General features: G+C 36.7%; 1 protein-coding gene across 3 annotated transcripts in view; it reads right to left on the bottom strand.

Moving 5' to 3' along the window:
• PRKD1 (protein kinase D1) overlaps window positions 1-22,929 on the bottom strand; it is a 142,215-nt gene that overhangs the window by 12,744 nt on the left and 106,542 nt on the right. For all 3 annotated transcript variants that reach the window (XM_086749296.1, XM_086749297.1, XM_086749298.1), the window contains 12 exons: window positions 19,914-20,124; window positions 18,154-18,231; window positions 14,631-14,835; window positions 12,023-12,146; window positions 11,136-11,213; window positions 9,895-10,174; window positions 7,525-7,577; window positions 6,054-6,126; window positions 4,949-5,055; window positions 4,358-4,519; window positions 2,912-3,010; window positions 1,386-1,653 (listed from right to left, as the gene is read on the bottom strand). In XM_086749296.1, the coding sequence (XP_086605422.1) occupies window positions 1,386-1,653; window positions 2,912-3,010; window positions 4,358-4,519; window positions 4,949-5,055; window positions 6,054-6,126; window positions 7,525-7,577; window positions 9,895-10,174; window positions 11,136-11,213; window positions 12,023-12,146; window positions 14,631-14,835; window positions 18,154-18,231; window positions 19,914-20,124 (1,738 nt within the window). The remainder of the gene's footprint in view (window positions 1-1,385; window positions 1,654-2,911; window positions 3,011-4,357; window positions 4,520-4,948; window positions 5,056-6,053; window positions 6,127-7,524; window positions 7,578-9,894; window positions 10,175-11,135; window positions 11,214-12,022; window positions 12,147-14,630; window positions 14,836-18,153; window positions 18,232-19,913; window positions 20,125-22,929) is intronic.

Raw genomic sequence — 22,929 nt, 5'->3', positions numbered from 1 at the left:
TCCACTGAGTCTTCACTTCTGAATGTAGAAATTGATCTTCTGTCTACCACAGTAGAAACTCGTGGGAGACAATTTCTTGCAGCCTCTTCCGTGTTGATTGCTGTTTGCTTATCTCTAGCACCAGATAGATCGTTGCTGCCAACAGATTCTGTCAGCTTACATATCAGAAGTGTGTGTAGGTTCAGGAGGACTTCAGTGTGTAATTATGCAGATTTATAGCCTCTTTTTTCTTTTTTTTTTTCCAACTGATCTCATAAAACTTCAGCTGCCACCGAGATAAAACAACAGACAATGCTCTCAAAGCATTTTTCAGATGAGAATCTCACATGGCTCTCATATATATTACAGTAAGCAGTAGGCACACTTCTCTAAGCTACCATTAACACATAGATTAAACATGTCACCTGAAACCCAGAAAAACTGTATTGTAAATAATGGAAATTATAAATGCTAATATTTTTAATTCAATTTGGTACATATTATAATTGGGAAAAAAAGATAAGAATCTAGCTTTTATAATGTTTCCTTTGCTTTAAGACTTAGGAAGCAAACTTGCAAAAAGCGAAGGACATAAAGATAATGATTAAAAAAACCAAAGTCCCAAAGAAAATGAAGCTGCCTGAAAATGTTTCTTATGTACAAGAAATGTTGGTGAAACTAGAATTGATATTTTTGTTAAATACCTTGCTTAGTTGTGTTCAGAGACATATCTAATAGAATTCATTTACCTTCTTTAAAGATGTTCATAGTGAACTATTCACATTGTTCTTTTACTATCAAAAATCCTTGATGTCATTGACCAGAATTCTAGTCTCAAAAGCCTTGTTGATTATCTCCAAGCTTTCTCTCTCTCCACAGAAAGCCTCTCCTATCACACTTTCTCACACTGTTCTTGAAACCTCCTCTGCTTGGAATTGTTCAGTATCTTTTTTATCTCCTCCACAGCAAGACTATCAGGGTACAGCATCCTACTAAATGGAAACTAAAGTACTAGCACAAGCAGAACGAGAAAAAGACTGCAGAGGCACTACAGCTGAAAGAAGAGGTACAGAAGTAAATACAAGCAACACCAGTTCCAGCAGCTGAGGTTCCCCACAAGACTCTATAGTAACCCAATCTGTAGGTGGCTATGTGCCTCCTTCAACACCTCCTGAACAGATCCCATGCTAGAGGATTATGCCGTACGCAGTCTATACATGCTCTGCGAGAAATGTCTAAAGCAGTTGATAGCACAAAACAGAGACTTTACATTATGGTACACGACGATACCTTGAAATTTCAAAGCTTTTTTTTTTCACTAGTATGTACAGGGGAAAAAATGTAACAGCATAATACAACCACTCTTTTTTAGCATTTATATAAAACCAGCCACAAACAGATAGTACCTTCATGAGAAATTTCTTTCCATGGATTAGGTGGATACATGAAAGCAGCGTTCTGGATTTGGTCATGTATGTCTTCATCTTCATTGAATGGAAAGGTACCACTGAGGCTTACGTAAATGATGACACCCACAGACCACATGTCCAGAGATCTGTTATAACCTTTGTTTCTCAGCACTTCTGGAGCAAGGTAGGCTGGTGTTCCTACAACTGAGCGCCTAAAGGATTTCTCTCCAATGATTCGCGCAAAGCCAAAATCACAAAGTTTTACCTGTTTAAAGAAAAGTGGTATAGTAAGAAAGACATTATCTTTATTATCAAATACATAGTCAAGGAACTTTTATCACGGCTTAGTTGTGAGATGCATCTCTACTGTTCCTTCAAGGATATTTTTCTTTAAATTCCTCTTTGAGAGGAATACCCTTATTCCACTGAGATGTTAGACTAGATTACCAGTCCACTGCCTCTCCTCTATTTCTTCACTCCATGAATAAGCCAGAGTAAAAGCAGTAACACAGGACAACTTGGAACAAAAGAACTGCAGTTTTGGACAGGCCTAACAGCTCAGACTTCTGGTGGAAGTAGTAATACAAAGTAATACTTATTCATTCATAGCATAAAAATACAGCAAACAGGAAAAATGTTTTACCTATGGCTTCATCCTAAATTAAGCAAGCTGACAAAATTTATTTCTTGAACTTCCACTTTCATTTTATTGTGGACCTAGTTACACCCTGCCTCTCTGCAGGCTTGAGGCTCTGAACAACCTGATCTGGTTGGAGATGTCCCTGGTCCTTGCAGGGCCGTTGGACTAGATGACCTTCCAACCCTAACGATTCTATGTTCTACGAATTTACGATTTCTTCAAAAGGACAGATTTACCTGCTTAAAAATATCCACTTAATGCCTCAGTATAGATCCTTCCTTTCCAATTATTGATATTGATATTATTTACAAATTATCAATAGCGCTCCTTTGAATATGGGCAGTTGGAGGAGACCATATATGAATTCTGCAGATCAAAACTAACAGGAGCTGATAAAGATACCTTTTAATGAGAAGTACAACAATGAGCCAGAAAGTATATTTAAATATTCTGCAATCTACCTGACATTTAAACTCATAAAATTAAAGGAGTTCTTAATTAATTCCACCCTAACTTTCAAAAAAACCCTGTCTTTCTGGTGACTGCTTGCACATTGTCATTTATCTAGACCAAATCAACCAGATGAGTAATTTGTTATGTAACAGTGAGCAAATTAGAAACAATGGCACATGTAGTTACGTCACATTTGAAAATCTAGTTGAGTATTTTAGGCAAATGACAGAAGGCAAAGATTTTCAAACATGTCTGCTTTGGAAACTTTTTTGAATAAGTGATCAGTTTTTTCATACTTTAAAATTCTGTGCGGTTCCTGGAGGACATACAGGGAGATCACTAGTCACTTTTTTGTTTGTTCATAAAATAATCATTGCTAACATTTATTTATTTGAACAATTTATCTTAAGAAAAGGCATTTTCTACTTGCCTGTGGGAAAGGATCAGCTGATGCTAATAACACATTTTCTGGTTTGAGGTCACAATGAACAATATTTTTGAAATGAAGATGTCTTAAAGCAACAAGGATCTGTGAAGAAACAAATCAGAAAAAAATTCTGGTTTAAAAGTTGTACTTTTTATATTGTTCAGACAGCATCATTGATCAGAGAATCAAGGACTGGCGCAGAGAGAAACAGTACAATAAGAATGTACTTTTTACAACAATGTTTACAATGGAAAAAAAAAAACAGTCAGCTATTTTTTGCTGTGCCTCAAATTTTCTTGATGTTTCACTGTATAGAGTATGATTTTTCCCTCTCTAAAGACTTAATACTCTAAACATTTTTTTTTTAATTGGGTTGTAAGTACTTGTTTACTTTTTTTTTGGTGAAATCTTTGGATGCAGGAACTTGCAAAATGACATTCCAGATCTAAATTCACTCAAAAAGAAAATCACAGAAATATTATGTGATCCATTTTAAACATTTTCTTGAGTAGAGAAAGCATAAGGAGCCTTGCACGTATTTTTACTCCTTTCCACACATATGAACATGGCAACAGAGTGTAACAGAAAATTTTATCGTATTCATGTGGCTTTAACTCCTTTCCCTGCATCTGGTCAGGTGCTGACAGAATTTCCCACTCTATCAGAGCAGGGAACAGTGAGGAGGCTGAATGAACCTGGGAAGGCAAGAAACCAAATTCTAAAGCTGGTGGCAGTTTCACCCATGAACACCTGAAAACTAGGAAACCTACTACATCCTACCTTGCACAATACACTTACACCATAACACTGTTGCTCCCACTCCTTTCTTGTTCCTGACTGCTGAAACACAGGCTGCTCTGACTGAGGTGGGTCACTACTCAATTGTGTATCTAAATTTAAATCAGTATTATGGGCAGTGAAAGAAGCAATAAGATAATATGACAACAGGAAGAACAAAAAAAAAAAAAACCAACCCCTCCAGATCACATAGTTAACAGAAGTCACACAGGAAAGCAGAGTCATTTAATCAGAGACAGTGCCGAGATCCAATCTCAGCACAGAAAATACACGCAAAAGTGCACGGTATGAATTGCAATTGTTCGGTATGGGGCGGTTCAAGAGGCTCAAATTTCTTCATGTAGGTCTTCAACAGCTTACTGTCAGTGCTTTGCATCCCTTTCTTCTGCTTAATTCTTCAAGAATATGAGAAACTGTAGCTGGATGGCCCTTCCACCCAGCAGCCAGACAGCTGTACATGTATCTAGTTCTAGATCCCCTTAATGGTTTGCTATCTATCAGATAACTTACACAAAGCTGTCTTACCATCCCTGATGTTACAATTCAGGCTTTCATAAATCAGATAGGTAAATCATGCCAAAAGCAAAACATAAGGAACAGTGATAATAATTGACCTCAAATCTCCTTCTAGGTCTATAATTAATTTCTTACCTGTGTAATTAAAAACTTTGTTATTCTCTCTGGCAATCTGCCCTTTTCACTTGATAAGATCATCTCCAGCATGTCTCCATGGAGTTTTTCCATAACAACAAAGACTCTTTCCGGTGTCTCAAACATACACTCCAGATTTACAACCCCAGGATGATGAAGATTCTATTAAAGATAAATACAGCACTAGGTTTCCCAACATGATCAGTAGGTTTTGTCATTACACAGCCAGACTGTAGATCCCTCTAAATCAGATAATGTTTCAGTATTTCATAATTTAAACTGTGTGCCCAACCTGTAGGCAACAGGCATGAAATTTCTAGGGACAGTAGAGGAGAATGGATGAACTTCAAATTAGTATAACAAACACACATTTTCCTTACTGTGCCTGGTGCTTAAAACGGCAGAAATTGTAATTCCTAGTGTGACATTGCCAATACATTTGGTCTTGGCTGTTTATGCAGATTAAACAGCAAAAATACTAGCATTTCGGAAAAAATACTAGTGATTATCATTAAAATAATTATCATATTATCCGATATTTATAGAAATGTATAAATCGAGTTAATACAGTAAAAACAAATAAAAAAATACCTGCAAAATTGCAACCTCATTACGAAGTTGACTTTCCTGTTTAGTAGGAAACCTTAGTTTGTCAATTATTTTAATGGCAACATCTCTTCCTGTTTTGCGATGTTTTCCTGCATTAATAAAAGAAAAGGCCTCTATCAATTAACATGATTAATGTTAATGAAAAATGTTCTACTTTCACTGGATTGTACAAATGACTACAACCAAGTAATTCTGAGAGCAGGTGTGCTGCATATTAAGTCATGTAAGTCATTAAAAGTTTTCCGTCATTTCCCTTCTTTCTACCCTTTGACAAGAGAACTTCTCTCATTATCACCTGACAAAGCTGTTTAAACATGTAAGAGACACACACATATAAGAAAGTCAGCAGTGCATTTCAACAATAAAGATGCAAAGTTAACTTTCTCATATATATATATGAGAAGGGACATATATATATATGCCTGTTCATATACGTAAGCTCCCTTCCCTGCAACTGCCAGGCCATAGGCTTAGTCCTTTGATAGTAGTTTCAGACTAGCAAAAAATGAAATAGGTGATCGCCTTTTGGCATCCAAGTGCATATCCCAGGTTTATCAGAGATCCAGAGATCCATCAGTGAGAAATTTGTTGTTAGTTCTCACTTCTCCCTGTCTCAAACAACAGTTGTACCTAAACACACCCTCAAAAACTGCTGAAAAAAAAAGGAAATAGGAAAAATGGATAAGAAAATGAAAAAAAGAAACAATTCAAACAAACTACTGAAAAACAAAGGAAAAAAGCTCACAAAAGCATGCCAAGAAAAACAGTAGGAAAAAGAAACTATAATTATTCTTCTTCTACCATTATAGGTCACAAAAAGGATAGTTTTCTGCACTTCAGGGTTTTCTTTACTAGAGCGTATAGAGAATATAACGCTGTTAATACACAGTGCCCACTACTGGGTAGAAAACTTCAAATTATAAAAAGACTTTCTCAACAAAGAACAGTTTCATTGTTTAATTAATATTGTTTATATAAAACAATGGACACCTAATTTCTGTAACAAAACATTTCAGAGTCCAAATACTTTCACCATTCAAGAAATTTTCTATCTTAAGCGTAACTGTACAGCACACCAAAGCCTTACCTCCATAAACAATTCCAAATTGTCCTGATCCCAATACCTCATCTGGGAAGATTTGGTATACAGTGCTAATATCCTGTTTATAGAAACACAACAAATATTAAGCCCTGGGATAAGGAAACAAAATTTGTATTTCATTTGCCTTTTCTAATGGGAGGTAGCATACCTTTACTATATATTTACATTTCAAAATACACTACCTGCCAGAAACATTCAGGGGAGTTTCCTTAAAAGCCCTGTTAGCTGCAATTGCTGTAAAAGCTGCTGCAGCTTCAACAGGTTTCAGCCACTGTCATCTTCCAGGCAAGCAACCCCCAGTGCACAACATTACACTTAATCTTTGTGAAATTTGAAGACAGAAGTACATATGGAAATAAAGACCATCTTGTTGGCAGTGTTCTACCCCAAAGTCCCAGGATTCCAGATCTAGGAAGTACTGCTGGTTTTTATGAAAACGGAGAAATTATGAATTTAAAATTTTCTTGAAAAACTTCCTATTTCAGCTCATGTCAGCTATGGAAATACAAATGGTTTCTTAGTTTATAGAAAGCTTCGTGAGTATCAGCAGTTCTGGGCTTTGGCTGTTGGTGTGTGTCCTCTGAGACGGGTAACATATTACATCTGTGCCAGAGAGGAAGTATCCTGTCCTACTAATTCTTAGGGCCTAAACACAGGGTAAAGCACAAGTTGTCACCAGATTCATTTGGGAGACTCAAATAAACCTCAAATCTTGGAGCTCAGTTTCATTTTCCTGATATTTAACCAGCAGCACATACAAAGAAGAGTAAAAGAACACCAAGGAGTTGATAATAAAGGCTGTCTTGCTTTTTCTTAGGAAATGAGTGGACAGGTCCCTCCCCAGCAGGCAAGCCTTTTCTGGTAAATACCAGAGCTGCCCCAAAGCTGTACTCTGCTGCAGGGGAGTCTTGTTCGCTTCCTTTGCCCATGAAAAAGAAAACCAGTAGCATGACTGTTTACCTTGACCGCACGTCCTGTGTCTAACAGCCCTAGCATAAAAGGAACCCAAAATTCTTTGCATATGTGTAACAACGTATGTAACTCCTCCTTCAGATAGAGTACCATCTTCGTGCAACAGAGAATATCTGATCTCTCAGTGATGACAGTAAGCAGTGTACTTATCAAAGCTTGTTATTAACTTTACGAAGTTCAGTTGACAAATTCCATGAACTAATAACTTCTACAGCTCACTTTTCCTTTTGGTAATTAACATTCTGCAAGGATCCATAGTTAAATTCTGTGTTAGGTGAAATTACCCACACACAATTCTTGCATCTCAAGAAAAGGTGCTGTGAAGATGACTTTTCTCAGAAGTTAGTAAAGCTAATTGCTTGTTAATTTCTACAAAGTAAGCAAAAAATGGCTGATGGGAACTCCTCTAACATTCCTCTTTGCAAAACAGATCAATGACTTTGCAAGCTTAATCATAGCACACCTAGCACCAGAGAACACTCACCACATTTTCTTGAACTTGGCAGTTTGACACAGAAATACTGATGGATATATCCCCTGGGGAAGAAAGTAAAATATACTTTAGATTGCTGTGCTTTTAGTTCAAACAAGTAGTAATAGGAAATGACATTTACACTACATCAGTATCTAGGGACAGCTCTAGAAATTGGACCAATTAGGTCAGCTTGTTCATCTACCAGTCAATATAAAATCACATCAGCCCACAAATATGTGACTTGAACAACAGTTTTGCAGTGTATGGAAAATAATAGAATTATACATTTCATTATTAACTTCTTTTTCATAGTGGAATCTCATAATTTCTATTTATAAGCTTACTATTGTTTTTTTTTTCCACTCTATTTTGGGGCTTTAGACCTCATACAAGTAACACAACCGCAACTAGGGTAAGCTTTAAAATCTATTTAGTGGATTATAGTGTCACCTACATTGTACTTGATGCTATTCAGATGAAGGCCAATACACACTGAAATTGGTCTGCATACTGTTAAAAGTAATACACATTTCAATTGGGTTAAAAGTCAGTATTAAAATACATAAAGGAAACAAAAATTTGCACTTGTGCTTTAACACAGCAAACATCACATCCAACCTCTACAAATTCAGAGCTTAGGATGCTTTCATAAGGATTTTAAACTGCAAACCTACTGAGGGATTCAATAAAATTTGAGAATATGCCTATTGCTAACTTGAAAGATGTCATTTTGGGGAGGAAAAGAATGGCTCTTTGGAGCATTGCCACTTCTGTCTCCTACCTCTGCATAGAACCCTGCTCATGCTGACTTTTCATTTTCTCAGTATGGATTTCACCCTCATCGAAACCAGTGTCCTCTACTATCAAGCCTGTATTACACACTGAAGACAGTCGTTACTACCATCAGCACCTCTCCTAGTTGTAGTAAGTAGCATGAGTAACTTCTGCCCCATATGGCTTATTCCCTCATCCTCTCCTTAGGAATAGACGGGTTTTGGAATGGAATGTTTCAGTTATGTAGAGGCTTTCTATTATTGCCAATTTGTTTTCAAATGCATGTACTGCTTCGTGTTTACATGAAGAAAAGCATGGACAAAGATGCGGGCAAGTCTTACATTTTGAGCAGAAGACAGAAGGTTGCTATCATTCTCACTCCCCACAGGAACTTGTTTTAAAGGTCTCAGATTACCTTAATTTTTGCACAAAATAATACAAAGATAACTACTAAGTTGTAAAGAAAATTTTCAAACTTCCTAAGAGGGAGAGAAGACAGTCGTTCCCAGTTCAGCATTTTAGATGATTTGTTCAGCTACGCTGGGCTCAAACCAGGAGCACTAAGCAACTAGCCTGATTGAAATGACATCTAGAATTTGACACTATTTAATGCAGGAACCCAGTTGAGAAAGCAAAGGACAGAGCTGATCTAATTTGATATGTGAGCTGTTGTGCCTGGAGATGTAATGCCACAGCCTGTTGTGTAACTCAGTTTCTGAAGGGCTCGCGGTCTTATTAGCATTTTTCACTGCATTAACAGCATCCAGATGTCAAGTGCTAACTCGGGTGTATATGGCAACAAAAGGTCTAATCCAAATCGTGTAGACATATTCAAATTTGCTCTACGCTGACTAGGCTGAGCACAAGTAGCAGAGCAACCACAGCAACACATGCCTAGTAGCAGGGAATTGTTTGCTGTGTTACTTTGTTATCAGTACCTGAGCTAGATTTAAACGAGTTTCACGTTTAGTTTACATAAGCTGTCGTCTTTGCTAGAGAACTACCCAAAGGTATGTAAATCGGAGGCAAAGATATATCCAGTCCTTTTGGTTCTGGGTAACATCCACGCCTTGTTGCTTTTAGAACAGCTGTTCTTCACACTTGAGCTCATTTCATCTCAGCAAGGGACAATGCTTGTGGCAGTTGTACAGCCAAATGTGATGAAAGGGAGCATATAATCTATGCTGCAGTGACCTAAAGAGTGAAGAGCTGCTTCTGCAGATAGCTAGAAACACAAATCACAGTCACGATGGGAAAAATCTATCAGTTCCCAACTGGAGCTCAGAAAACTTCATGTCTCTGCACAAGGCGGCTATTACTCATGTCAGCAACACAAATGTGGATGAGATCTCTTACAAATATAACAACTATTTGCTCGCAAACAGATCTGCCTTTTGTGTACTAATACACACATCCAGTTTTAAACTGGAAACACACAGATGAGAAACTGTGGCGTTTAAAATAACAGGCAGACAGGTGAAAAATCATGACAGAATAGCCTTTACTCGCTGTGCAATACTTCCTTTCAATGCGTGCAGAAGACTGGGCAATGTCATTTGTGATACGACTCTACTTATTTGAAAAGGAGGAAATGAATAAACTTACTGTGCAGGCTGGGTCCTGACCCCGTTGATGCCCCTTTAGGGATGACAGGCATCAGGGCGTGCTGTATTGCCATCTCCCACATTCGTGCCACATCGATGCCAATACCACTTGTGATAACACTGTTATTCAGTTGAACACTGGAGATGTTTTCTAAGTTTTCTCCAACATAATAGACTATATTTGCTGTGCTTATTTCAAAACAATGAGGATTGGCTCCTTGAGGCAGCAAAGTGAAAGTTTTTGCAGGTTCCAGAGACAAAACTTCAGACAATGGGATTTCCTAAAACGAAAAAATGTTTTACTTTCTCTGTGAAGATTATCAACACATAAAACTAATGCATGAACATCATTTCACTAATTTATGATATTAGCAGTTGCTTTTAACCACATGCTTCTTGTACAAACAAAAAGGCTCCTGCAACCTGAATCTCCATGACACAGAGGACTGTTGATGGTAAAATACTAAACGTCTATTTCCAAGACCAAGTTGAACTTCAATTATTCAATTAAACTTATCAGAGAGCAGTGAGGTGCCACCAGAAAAGAGCAGGACCATCCATATATCAACAGAACTCCACTAGAAAATTAAACCCTGTCAACTCCTTATTTAATAAAATTGATTTGCAATAAATTGTTTACAGAATAAATCTATACAACATTTAAGATTCCAAATACACCTTTCACATAGGCGTAAACTTGATTGTTTCATCTTGAATAACACTTAGGGCATGTTTCACTGACACATTTCCCTGCGAGGAAGCTATACGAAAAAAATACTTTCCATTATTAAAACTTATTGCAGTAATACCTAAGGAGTTTAACTCCCTCAGGCAAAAGGGTATGAGCATTAAAACAATCTCTTACAATGAAAATCACAACATGATGTCCAAAGGACAGAATTAAAATAATATATACTATACCTAATTGTTTGGAAAGAATTTGTATTACGAATGACAGAATGTCAGATGAGTTTCTTGGCAAAAATTGCCTCTGGTACTGAATCGCCCCTGTATAAAAACCTTTCAATTCCACAATATGTATTTCACAGGTACTTGTTAGCTGACACCTTTCTGATCTGAGAGTTGTTTGTGAAAGGCAACACAACATAAGCAGCTCAAGTAATGAAAACACACATAGATCAGTGGCATACTACTACTGTACTTCTAGTAAATATCTATTAATTCAGCAATTTAGTAATTATATTCTGCTGGTACAAAGAGAGATTGAAAAATATTCCTTACTTTGTAATATTTGCTTCCAGTATCATTTTGAAAAAGTGTAATGCATTTGCTGTCCAGTCTCCAGTAATGTCGTTTCCTCTGCAATGAAAAACAAGGGAAAAATCTTTCTAGCATTATCCAAGTAAATTAGTGAAAAGTTCATTTCTCAAAAGCATCACTTCCCAATTGTTTCACTTAAGTTTGAAGAGATGAATTGTGTGAATGGTAAAGATTCATTTGCTACTACAAGATTTTTATGGGGACTTTATATTTGAGTTTAACATTTATAGGGCCACCCTCTGTTGTTTTGGTAATAACCTAGCTCTGCTCAAATTGTCCAAGCTTTAAAAATTTAAAATGTCACATCGATATCTGCATTACATTGAGTACAATTTGCTACAAGTGTGCAGCTAAAATAATTAAACTTTCTTTTTGTATCAGTTGTAACATCTCACCTAACTTTAGAAGGCCACATACTGAAGTATTTATTCCTGTTTTAGCAAGTCGAAACGAAAATAACTTTTTTCTGCGCTAGATCTATTTTACAAAACTCTCAATTCACTTAACAGTAAGACATCTAGAAGACTGCAGCTGAAGGTAAAACTACTTTCCAGAACCTCTAAGGTGTTAACATTATTTTTTAGTTGTGTCAGAATGTCTTCATATTTGGCTGCCCATGATAATACAACTGACATATACAGAAATTTTTTGGGTGTTTTCACTGCCTTTTGTTTCCCACAAGCAGTGCCAGTCCTCAGTTATGACAAAAGTCAGAACTTTAGGAACTACATATACTGAAAAAAATGCCTTACATGAGTGACTGTAAATTATCGGAGTATTGCTAGGATTTGATTCTGTACCATCACATAGTATGTACAGTAAGACAGGTCTTCCTTAACATTTCTTACCAGTGTGTCCTTGCTTGTATAGTGAACCATCCAACCCTCCTTCATCACTGTGCTACTTCTCCTTTTTGTGTGCTTCACAGATTGTACCACTCTCATTAATGGAATATTGTTGCTGGTTGAAGGGCTTAGGAATAAATCAATAAAGGCTTTTAAAAAGAAGATAACTTTGGACAAAAAGAAAAAAAATCTTTTACATCAGAATACATATATATATACATATATGATTTCTACATTTATATTTATCATCACTATCAGACCTAGACTGGACACTATTTTCAGGCATCGAGATCATGAAGAAAAAAATTGTAATGCTGCAGCAGGAGATTGTCTGAAGGCTTACACACACACACTGGCTCTCCCCTAAAAATATTTCTAAAGATGAGCTAAGAAGATGGGCAAATGACTAGGGCCTCAGTTAGGGTGTGAGAGCCGTAGCTCAAGCCTGTGCTATGCATGATTCAGACCAGTACTTGATCTTGAATCTCTCATAAGCTAAGTAAACCGCGTCCATCAGATTACCATCCTGTGATCTTTCTTGGGTTCCAAAACACAGTGGAATCATGACGGTTTACAGAGTAGAAAATGTGTCAGCTGACCAGCTGCACATACCCTGGCAGGGCACAGCAGAAAATCTGCTGGAATCTCTCAAAGAAAGAGGTTTGAAAGAACACATTTTATCCTGAAAGACCTAAAGCAACTTCCCATTGCCTTATACTCCAGGGTATAAACGCTGAAATTTTCCACAACTTAGCTGACACACAGTAAGTAGGGATGGCATGGGAGCTTGACAGTATGCCTGACAGAATCATCAGATAAATTCTGGAATATCTAGTTGGAGAGGTTTAAGCAGCAGCCAAGCTCTTCTTCTCACTTTCCTTGCTGCTGAAGTTAATTACTCCTAGACTAGATTCTGCATAATGGAATAAGGACTCATAACCTGCTCAATCCTAAACCTAAATGCTTAGTTATTTCTGGCAGAACTTTAAACAGAGATGCTGCATTGTACCTGAAAACACAGCACAGAGAGCTCATGTGTTCTGCCCTGCTGGCAAAGCTATTGGTGCAACATCTCCAATAAAAAGTGGGAGAAACCACCCAGGAAAAGAAGAATATCTGAAGTTTCCATGGTTGTTCTGACTGTAGATGACTGCAGGTGGTCCTGCATCACTGTAATGCATTCTACAAATCAAACATTTTGTGAATTGGCAGTTTCCAATCAAAATGCAAAAGGTGTGCTGTCTTAAAGTTTCATTAAGACTGTAACATACAATTAACATCTCATTTTTGCCTAAAAAAGATCAAATGAGTCCCTATATAACTATTCTTGTCTATACTGACAAGATATTTTTTTTTTTTTAATTTGCTTCTAAAAGATCACTTAAAAATAATCCATGGACATGGAGACTACCCTTACAAATATATTATTGCATACATTCAAAGGTATTACTGGAGATGCAGGGATGCCCCTCAACTAAATAAAAGATGCAGCCTGGCTATCAATGGTTTTATTAGTTATAATTGGGTATTTATATTTTGAGAACCTGCAATGCTGTCTATTCTATGTAACATTGTCCATCTAATGTAATATGGACATTCAAAATGTTACATGACACTGATTTTGTGAGGTAAGCTCAGGCTTCTATTCTGTCTATATATAGTTTCTATACAGATGATTATGACAGTAGGAAAAACAGTTCACTGCTGCAGGTGGTAGAACTGCATCTTGTTGAAATGGATTGCTTTCTATGAGTGCAACAGGTATGTATTAGTAACAGAGAGCTAAGGGGAATGTGTTACTGAAACAGGCTCCTAGTAAGCAAAATGAAAGAGAAAACCGCAGGTCAAACTGGGGCTTGTGAAAGAAAAACATTATATAATTCTTCAAGGTTCAGATCCCTTGCATCAAGGAAATTACAGCTCAAAGGACCTTATTTCATTTTACGTTCCCTCACAATGAATAATCCCTACTTTTTTCCCTCTGAGTCTGTACAGTTCCGGTAAGTCAATAATGCTTTCTTCTCTTCAGACATTTCTAAGGTACATTGCACAACTCAATTCCTATTTTCCTTCCTAATTAGTCATTTCAAATCGCTACTCTATTTTGTAACTTGCTTGAAACTACTACTTCAAGTTTGTCAAACTTTCCTTCTTTATAAAGATATATAAACACGCAAACAATTCATCTAGAATTGATTATACCACAGCCACTTAAATGATCTTTTTATTTATTTATTTTTTTTATTTAAATGACCAGGCATTGCACTTTTAGTAAGGGAAAAAATACTTGGGAAAAAAAATGTTACAAATTGTTCTCTATTGCTCATACACAAATAAAGTTTCAGAACAGAATCTTCATAACAATTACTTGTGCATTAGTTTTCAGTTGCTACTTCAACTTGACAATGACTTAAAAGTTTCTCTTAAATTCCTCATGCATCTGTTCAGTGAAGCAATCTCATTGCAATTTCAGAACCACCACATACCACTAGCGCTCTCCATTCTCAATAAGACAGGACAGGGTCCACATAGATTCCCCCTTGACCCCTAGGCATGACATATACAACTAAATACAATAGAAGATGGAAGGTACACTCACTCCCCAACTCACCTGATCATCCTGTTAGACTCATCATGATCTGGATCAGCATCCTGCATTTCCCCGTTGTCACTATGGCATCCTGTCATTGACATCTCAGAATCATGAGCTATAGATTCTTCCATATCATCTATAAAACTACTGTTTCGTTCACTGTCATTGTCGTCACTCCCTTCTTCCATGACCACGTCAGACTCAGCCCCAGGACTGAGGAGATCTGGAATATAATTTCTGAAGTCATTATCTGAAAACATACAATACTCCAGTCACAACATCCTAACACATTTTGAGCTTCCGGAAAACTCATGTTTTCTTTGAACTCTGTTGCCTGGGTGTATCTCCACTCAGTACTGTGTATTGCTGAAGGGTGGTTTTTAACCAGCCATTTAGAAAATCACTACAGAAAACCGGAAATGCATAAAACCAAAATATTTTCAGAAATATAACTTTCTATTAAAAAATGCCCAAGTCAAGGCAGATTTTCTTATCCATGGACTTCTATCAAGCATTCTATAGCTCATGAGCTTTCTTTCTGAGATGTTCTGGCAGATTTTCTATACATCCTGAATGTTGTGTACTAGCTCAACAGCTGTTGACAGGCTACAGCTGCAAACTGATACTATTGAACTAAGACTCCTTGCCTTTAGAAATGAAATATTAAATAAATATCAAGAAGTCCAATATAAGGTAGCATAGAAAAAATATGAAGACTTAGGATTTAACTTATTTGACTATAGCATAGCATTAATAGTACCTTCCAGCTTATTTTTAAATTATGTTAAACGCTCCAGTTTCAATATTAGATATGCCTAAGAAAGATCAAAATAAGAAATAACTTTTTTTATTGTATTGCTGCTTGTGAATGGACTTATCTGTAAGACAGAAAGGAAGAGCAAACTTTAACCTTTCTTATCTAAGGACTTACATTATTAAAAAAAAAAAAACAACACACCAAAAAAAAAACCGAACCCAAAATGAAGAAAAAAAAACAACACCAAAAAAAGGCATTTTGTTGAAACTCAGCCTGGTGCTATACAGGTTCTGCTCTAACATGTCAAAACCACCAGTCCTGTCAATAGTAAAGACAGAATTAGTTTTTCTGGGATGTTTGCAGTGTTTCAGAAATTTGAAGTAAGGATAAAATCACAAGGAAGACATCAAATATTCTGACCGAGAAGCTTTTGCCTTCTTGTGTGGAAGTCAATGTAGTTGATGCCCCAAAAGAAAACGCACGCTGAATTGGCTGACAGCAAAATGTTTTGAATTGATGGCATTTCACTCTAATTGGAAGTGCACAGCTAAAAGGTTTGTTTCCATGTACAGTAGTCTTAAAATGTTTGGATATATGTTACTGATGTGTGACTAAGAGACACATTACACTTCATCTCTAGCAGAAACAGTCATCTAGTAATGAATGACACTTGACAGTGCAAGGCTCTCTTTGCTATTCCTACAACACTTTTTAAATTTCTATTTTTAATAAACTCGCAATCAGTTAAAAATAACCTCCCACATTTAGTATATAATGTGTTTATTAATGAGACCATACTTGGAATTTTATTGCTTCAGCTCATCCTTCACCTACTATTTTGGGGAAGATGTATCACACAGCAGATGGACAGAGTGACGGATACTGTATTTTATTTATTAAGTTTGAAAATAATGTGAATCAAATTACTGTAAAAATAGAGGTGAGATACCAGGATGAAATTGCCTTGGATAATCCTAAGGACTCTATATCAGTCATTTAGGACACACGATTAAGAGTTCTACGTGACACTATGGATACTGTATTATGGGTATTATTTGGTGGGGAAAAGTAAAATTCTACACATTTTAAGATGGAGAGCTTCAAGGAGTACACTTGGAGTAAGCTTGGAGTACATGTTCTCACTCCAAGAGGCTTTGCATAAGCTTTCCTCACTCAGCTCTTCCTCAGAGAAACCATCACTTCCCATCAGCCCAGCATCAGATTCATGTGTAGGAGGCAGGTCAACAAAAGTAGCGTGTTACTCGTGGGGCAAAGGTGGGGAAGGGGCACAGTGGGTGTGTTGGAAGGATAAAGCACAGCTGCCTCAGATGGAAAGAGGGAACTTCAAGGAGTAATTCAGAAACAAATATAAATATTATTCACTTAGTCCAGAAACAAGTCTTGCCTTCCTGTCTTCTCTTAGCACTTTTGATCAATCCTGTTTTGCAGTCCTTTCTAAAATTGCACCTATGCAGGAAAAAATTCCATAATTTATAAACAGACTTAGTTATTTTCTCTGACTCTGCAAATCCCAGGGGAAACTCTATACTGTTGTCAATGGAATTAACATATCATAGCATATTTTTAGCTCTTGGATTTGAAAATCAAGCCAAAATGTTCCATAAACATCAGTACTTCCAATCTTAAAGAAATAGTTATGTTACAGGATGGTTAATAGTTAAGTGAGCTATAAATGGTGCAAATTTTTAATAAACAAATAAATAAACAAATACAAGAACCCATTCTGAGGTACATCAGAGAGGATGCGCAGTAGGAGTGCAACACCAACCTTCCAGGAAATCATGCACCTTATTACCTTTCAAGTTGGATACTCAGCATCTGAAATATTTTTGCCTGTACTAATTGCCATTAAACATAAAAACTTCATAGTAATAGAGTCATGATACTATGAGAAATATTATGGAAAACATTAGTTAACATTCCTAATTTTGGAAATTCTTGATACCTCTTCAAGAAAGTAGTTCACTGATTTAAAGTCTGAAAAAGGATATCTAATCAAGCAACACTGTCTCAACCTCAGAAGCAGTTTAGGCTGACAACTTAATACAGTATTATGCATTAGAAAGCAAACATTTTACCATACTCTCATTCCCTTACCACATAGAAAAGTGACATTTTCAAGGCAATCAGCAACTCCTCTACAACGACCCTTTTTTTCTCCAGTACTGTCTGTCAAGCCTGCCCATACACTCCTATACTTGACACAAAACTGATAGCACATGTATGGGAAAATGTGCAGATACTCAAGCCTTTATTTCTGGCAACTGATATGATTAGTTTTATGCCATCAGCAAGCAGTGGAATTTTTTTCTGGAGGGTCTTCCCAGTTCTTCCAAGTATACTTTTCCTTCTCAGCAAGATTAACCTAAAACAGTTCCTTTTTTCCTCCCAGATTAAAAAGCAATTTTGTGCTTGTAATTCTGATAGGTGACTGCAAGCTTCTCAAGCATGTGGCTTTTTGCTTTACTTTGTCATTCTGCATTCAACAGGCCATGAGTGCCCATCTGTTTTCTTGCTGACACCACCTCTGTGGCACAGCCCAGCCTGTCTGTCAGTGCCGCCTATTTGGAAGACACATGCTCTGAGCTGACGCTGTACGAACCACTCGTACAGTTCCTCCCACACTTCACCTTCGACATACAACAGAAATATTAGAGGAAAGGCCACTCCCAAGCAATGGAAAAACATGTCTTTGTACACGTAACAACTTTACATTTCTCTTTTACTTAACTGATGGTTTAAACAATGACAGAGGCAACTTACCTCCATTAATGGCAACTTCCCCCAGGCAGTTATTTGGCACTTTAGGAGCACAGCGTTTGTGACAGTTGAACCTACAGTCTGACAAGAAAAAAAAAGGGATACAGTAAAATTATTTTTCTTTTTCTGTGACACAATTATATTTTTTTCCCTGCTATCCAGCCTATAAATGTCAAGCCCTACCATTACACTGACACCAAGTTAATGTCTCCAGAGAGCATTCCTTAGCCTGGCTACACAATACCAGCCAGTGGAACAGACAAGACGAAGATGCTAAAGTGTGCTTCCCTGAGGGGAAAAGGTGACATTACTCAGGGCAGTTGGGTGGAGTAACTAGCTGCAGCCAAAGCGTGTGCTCGACCCTTCTAGGGGAGCGATCGGGAGACCCGAGGGCTTGGCTGCAACGCCAGAGCTGCTTTTCCAGTGAAAGGAAGCAGGTCAGGCTGCAGGATATCCACTGCAGCTTAAGAGACTGAGCACATAGCAGACACTGATGACTGAAAATCAAAACAGCAGAACCCTAGCCAACAACTGTAAGTGAGAAAATATTTGTTCTTTACATCTCAAAGCAACTTCTAGACAGCTTTCAGTGGAGGATTGCTTCAATACCTTCCTTATTTTCCAGACATTTTTATTTCACTCTACCTTTACTATTTTCATATGTGTAAGTAGCACTTCATTCGATGTCATCTTAACTGTTTTATTTTGGCTTATGAACACATTTTACTTAAACTAAGAGCTGTGAATTATTAACACATCTGGAAAAGCAAGGAGTCAGGGAGGAAGAAATATACTAAGACTGTCTATATCTTAGTAATTATTTAACTTCAGATTGATCCAAAAACCAACGGAGGTAAAGCAGTGCCAAACTGTAGGTAAATATTATTTTTTAAAAAATAAGGTTAGTATTTGCTTATGTAATTGGGATTCAAAATGAACTGAAACAGGTGTTGCCTTCATAGAGATTTTGCTTTAGTTAAATCACATCAGAATCACATCATAAGTTAAATGAATGCAACTTTGAATTTTTGCAGTGTTAGTAAAAAGAAGCAACACAAAGTATACTGATTAATTCTATGATAGTTATTGTTTATTTTAATAGAAGGAGGGGGATTTTAAGGATCTGTTAGCCTATGTTACCCAACGCCAGAGCATGCATAATGCTTTGTATTTACGGGCACTCCAGCTGGCTAAGGTGAGCCAGTAACCTAGGCTACAATCCAAGGGGCCAGATTCACTTCAGCACCTACTAAGTTACAACACCATAACACTTGAGAGCCAAGTCACACTGGAAAAATGTTTTTTTAAATTCTCATATAAGCTCATCTTATTTTATTTCTGTTACAACTCCCCCAAAACCCTGAACTGCTGGGACTCTGGCACGTACTTCAATTCAAGCAAAAGACTGTAGGTCAAAAACAATGAAGATAAGGGTACAGTATTTGTGTTAACTATTCTGCTGTAACCGCGTGTGAGCACACGATCACCTAGTGCCAAATACCAGAAAGTTTACACCTGAATGAAACAGACGTGAGCTACTGCAGATATACCGCAGGATAAGAACGAACAGCCACGCAGTCAGCTCCTGCAGAAAAGCAACCACTGTAATTTTGATTCCAGCTTAATCCAGTGTAATTGTACACATGCCTACACCTACAGTTTAGTGAGGAAATTGTGAGTAAGGCTACATAGTAACTACTCAAGCACTAATCTACTAATTTTATTATGCTTAGCTTTTATGTTCCTAAAGGGTGTTTACTCACCTTTGCACTGCAAACCCTGTCTAAAAAGGCCTTTGAGAAGCTTCTTACAGTACTGGCAAACTGTTGGCCGTGTGTAAGAGTGGATGACAAAAGTATGAGGCACTTTAACCTTGGACAGTAAGATCTTGTCTAGCTGAATAGGTCGTCCAATGTAGGACTGTGAATTTGATCTCTTCTCTCGCCCAGTGAATGATTCTGATGGTGTTTTTTGCTGCAAAAGACAAAAAAAAAGAACATTTGAAATAATAATGATGTATTTCTTGTTAAAAGAATATCATATTCACATAAACACATCTCAAGAATAGTAAGTCATACGTCATAAAAAGTAATGTAAGTGCTTTTACACACTAATAGAACAGGCAACATACCCTCTCTCAGACTGCTTTTGAAAAACTGGAATGCTATCAGACAACATCTTTGCCAACACTACTATCATACATTTCACACTGTGGCTGAAATAGGTTTTTATTCTAAAAAAAAAATCAGTTTTTTTATTACCAAAATTAAAATATTCACCAAAGATTTCTCAGAAAAGCATTTTGTGTTCCGCTAAAAATACAAGCCATTTTTACCTCTCTTATTTTCTGTTTTATATCAAAGGCAACTTTGAAAGGATGTATTTTTTCTATAAACATTAAGAAAACTATTACCTTATTCTATATACATGCAGGTTTTTTATAGAAAACAAATTAGTATTTTCCATCCACTTTATAATTTTTCCTATCACTAACCTTACCACATTTAGATTGTGCACAACAGATCACAACAGATATTTAAATGCATATATAAAAATATGTATGATCCAAAAGTCTAAGATATGGACTCAAAAGAATTCCTGAAAGAAACAAGCTACCGTAATTTCTCTACTAAATTCATTTAGATGTAAATATGGTCATTACCCCAGAAAACAACTGAACCAGAAAACTGCTTTCTCCTAAGAACCGCCCTTGAGAAACAACCAAACTGCACCCACAGTTAACAGGGAAAGGAGAAAAAGTAACAAGACACAGTTCAATCATTTAAAACTCAGCATCTTCTTGCCATCATCTGCAAATAAGCTGATAACGGAAGGCTAGAAAATGAGCCACTCCCCAGTGAGCCTGCACTGTTCAAAAAGTTGTGGTAGCTAAAACTTCAGATTGGCCTAACTTGAAAAACTGTTCTGTTCCAAACTAAAAATGTTATAGGAAATTCTGCATCTGAGAAGGCTGATTGATTATTATTTCCTGGTCATTAAAATACAAAAATACATTTCTGTATGCGTCTGTCTACTTATATGTATGCTGTCATCTCATTATTGTGTAGAGAATAGGGACAATTTTGGCCAAGATTGATTCTAGTTCAGTCTCAGTGCAGTGCCTCGCAAGTTAGACATCCTCAGCCCTATGCTATGGTCAGATTATCGAGCTCTGAATTTGCTCTTCAGTGCTCGTAACAAGAACAATTAAACATGTGACACACATGACATTTTAATATAAGTATTTTCTTTTTGAATAAAGTAATTCCTTAATGATTTGCCTTAATTCTAATCATTACCTGCAAGGCTTTAGTCACAACACTTTGCTGTCTTTGTTTTGAATATGGACATCTGTTGTACTTTTCACATGCAGTGACACTATTCTCTTAAAATGTACTTCAATTGAAAAGGAATAAGAATTTCTAAGGCGAAAGAGTTCTGTTGTTTGCTTCCATTATGTCAATGCAACAAATTAATGTTTCAGTTCACTGTTCCTGCCACTAGAGCTATTTTTTTACAATCTTAATCTTGTCTGAAGTACAAGTGATCCAAGTATCTCCTAACATTAAGATCTCTTTTAGAACCTAATAATCTAATTTGTATTGTCATTCTTTGCCTTCATTTTCCAAATTATTGCCAAATAAAAAAAATTATTTTGGCAATTGAGTACTGTTAAAAGCTTTTCAAAAGTCCAAATTATTTACATGTAGTTAACCTCACGTTCAAAGGATTTTAGAAAACTGCTTTGGCCTCATATTCCTCACCAAATGCCTTGTAGGTTTTAGGAACTTCAGTAGTACTGCTGAAATGTACTGAGACTGATCTTGGCACTTACATGATTAACAGAGAGAAACAGGCTTCCCTACAGCTTTGCCTCTGACCACTGAGATGTGCCGCCTAGATGATGTCTGATCAAATCTCAGATGTGCTACAGCACAGGCTGGGGACAAATTATTTGCTATATTTTTTGCTTTTTTAGTTTGATGGAGAGTTTTTCAGTTTTAATATGCTAGTATCTGCTTCCAGATGATTCTGAGAAAATGTTAGTTCGGACAAAAAGCGAATTCTGTGTGCTCTACATTGGCTCAATCCTTTCTGAAAGATAATTCTGCAACAGTCATTCATCACACCATCAGCTTTGATCAAATAGCTATTTACCTTCAATTAAGCTTTTTTACTGTTGTTCATTAAACTTGTTTCTCAAAATTCTATTGGTCAATGCACACTTATAATTTCTGAAGAATTTACTTCAAGTCTCACTTCACACGGCTGCTGAGTACTGTCAGAGAATTAGGTGATTAACTATATTTTTGCTAGTAATTTAGAACTGTTCTCTACAGTTCAAGTAGAAATGGATAGTAAACAAAAGGTAAAGCATTGGAAGACCTAGCGCAGCATGTCAGTCTTCAAGACTGGTCCTCATCTTAATTTTTTAATGTTATTTTAATATTGAAACTGCTACTTATATTTCTGTTAAAAATAATGTACTGAGAATGAATAACAAGCTCAATAACAAATGAACACAAAAATTTCACCATCTTCACCTTAAAACAAAGTGAAATGAAATAGGCAGGCCTAAACTCACTGTAACAAATTCTTTGTAGGCAGTATCTCTCAGCTTTTTCTATTCACAGTCATATTTACAGAAAAAGTATGTCACCTTCTCTTTGCCATTCTGCAAGCACTGGACTACTATGCAATAACAGCATAGCACATCAAGTAACACACCAGCAATTCTTAATTTACAGTGTCTTCTGGTGAAGTAAGAGGTAAAGTTGA

This window comes from Chlamydotis macqueenii, chromosome 5, assembly GCF_036417535.1.
Source record: "Chlamydotis macqueenii isolate bChlMac1 chromosome 5, bChlMac1.mat, whole genome shotgun sequence".
Lineage (NCBI taxonomy): Eukaryota > Metazoa > Chordata > Aves > Otidiformes > Otididae > Chlamydotis > Chlamydotis macqueenii.
The sequence above is the reverse complement of the archived record's forward strand: the minus strand, read 5'-3'. Positions and strand labels throughout refer to the sequence as shown.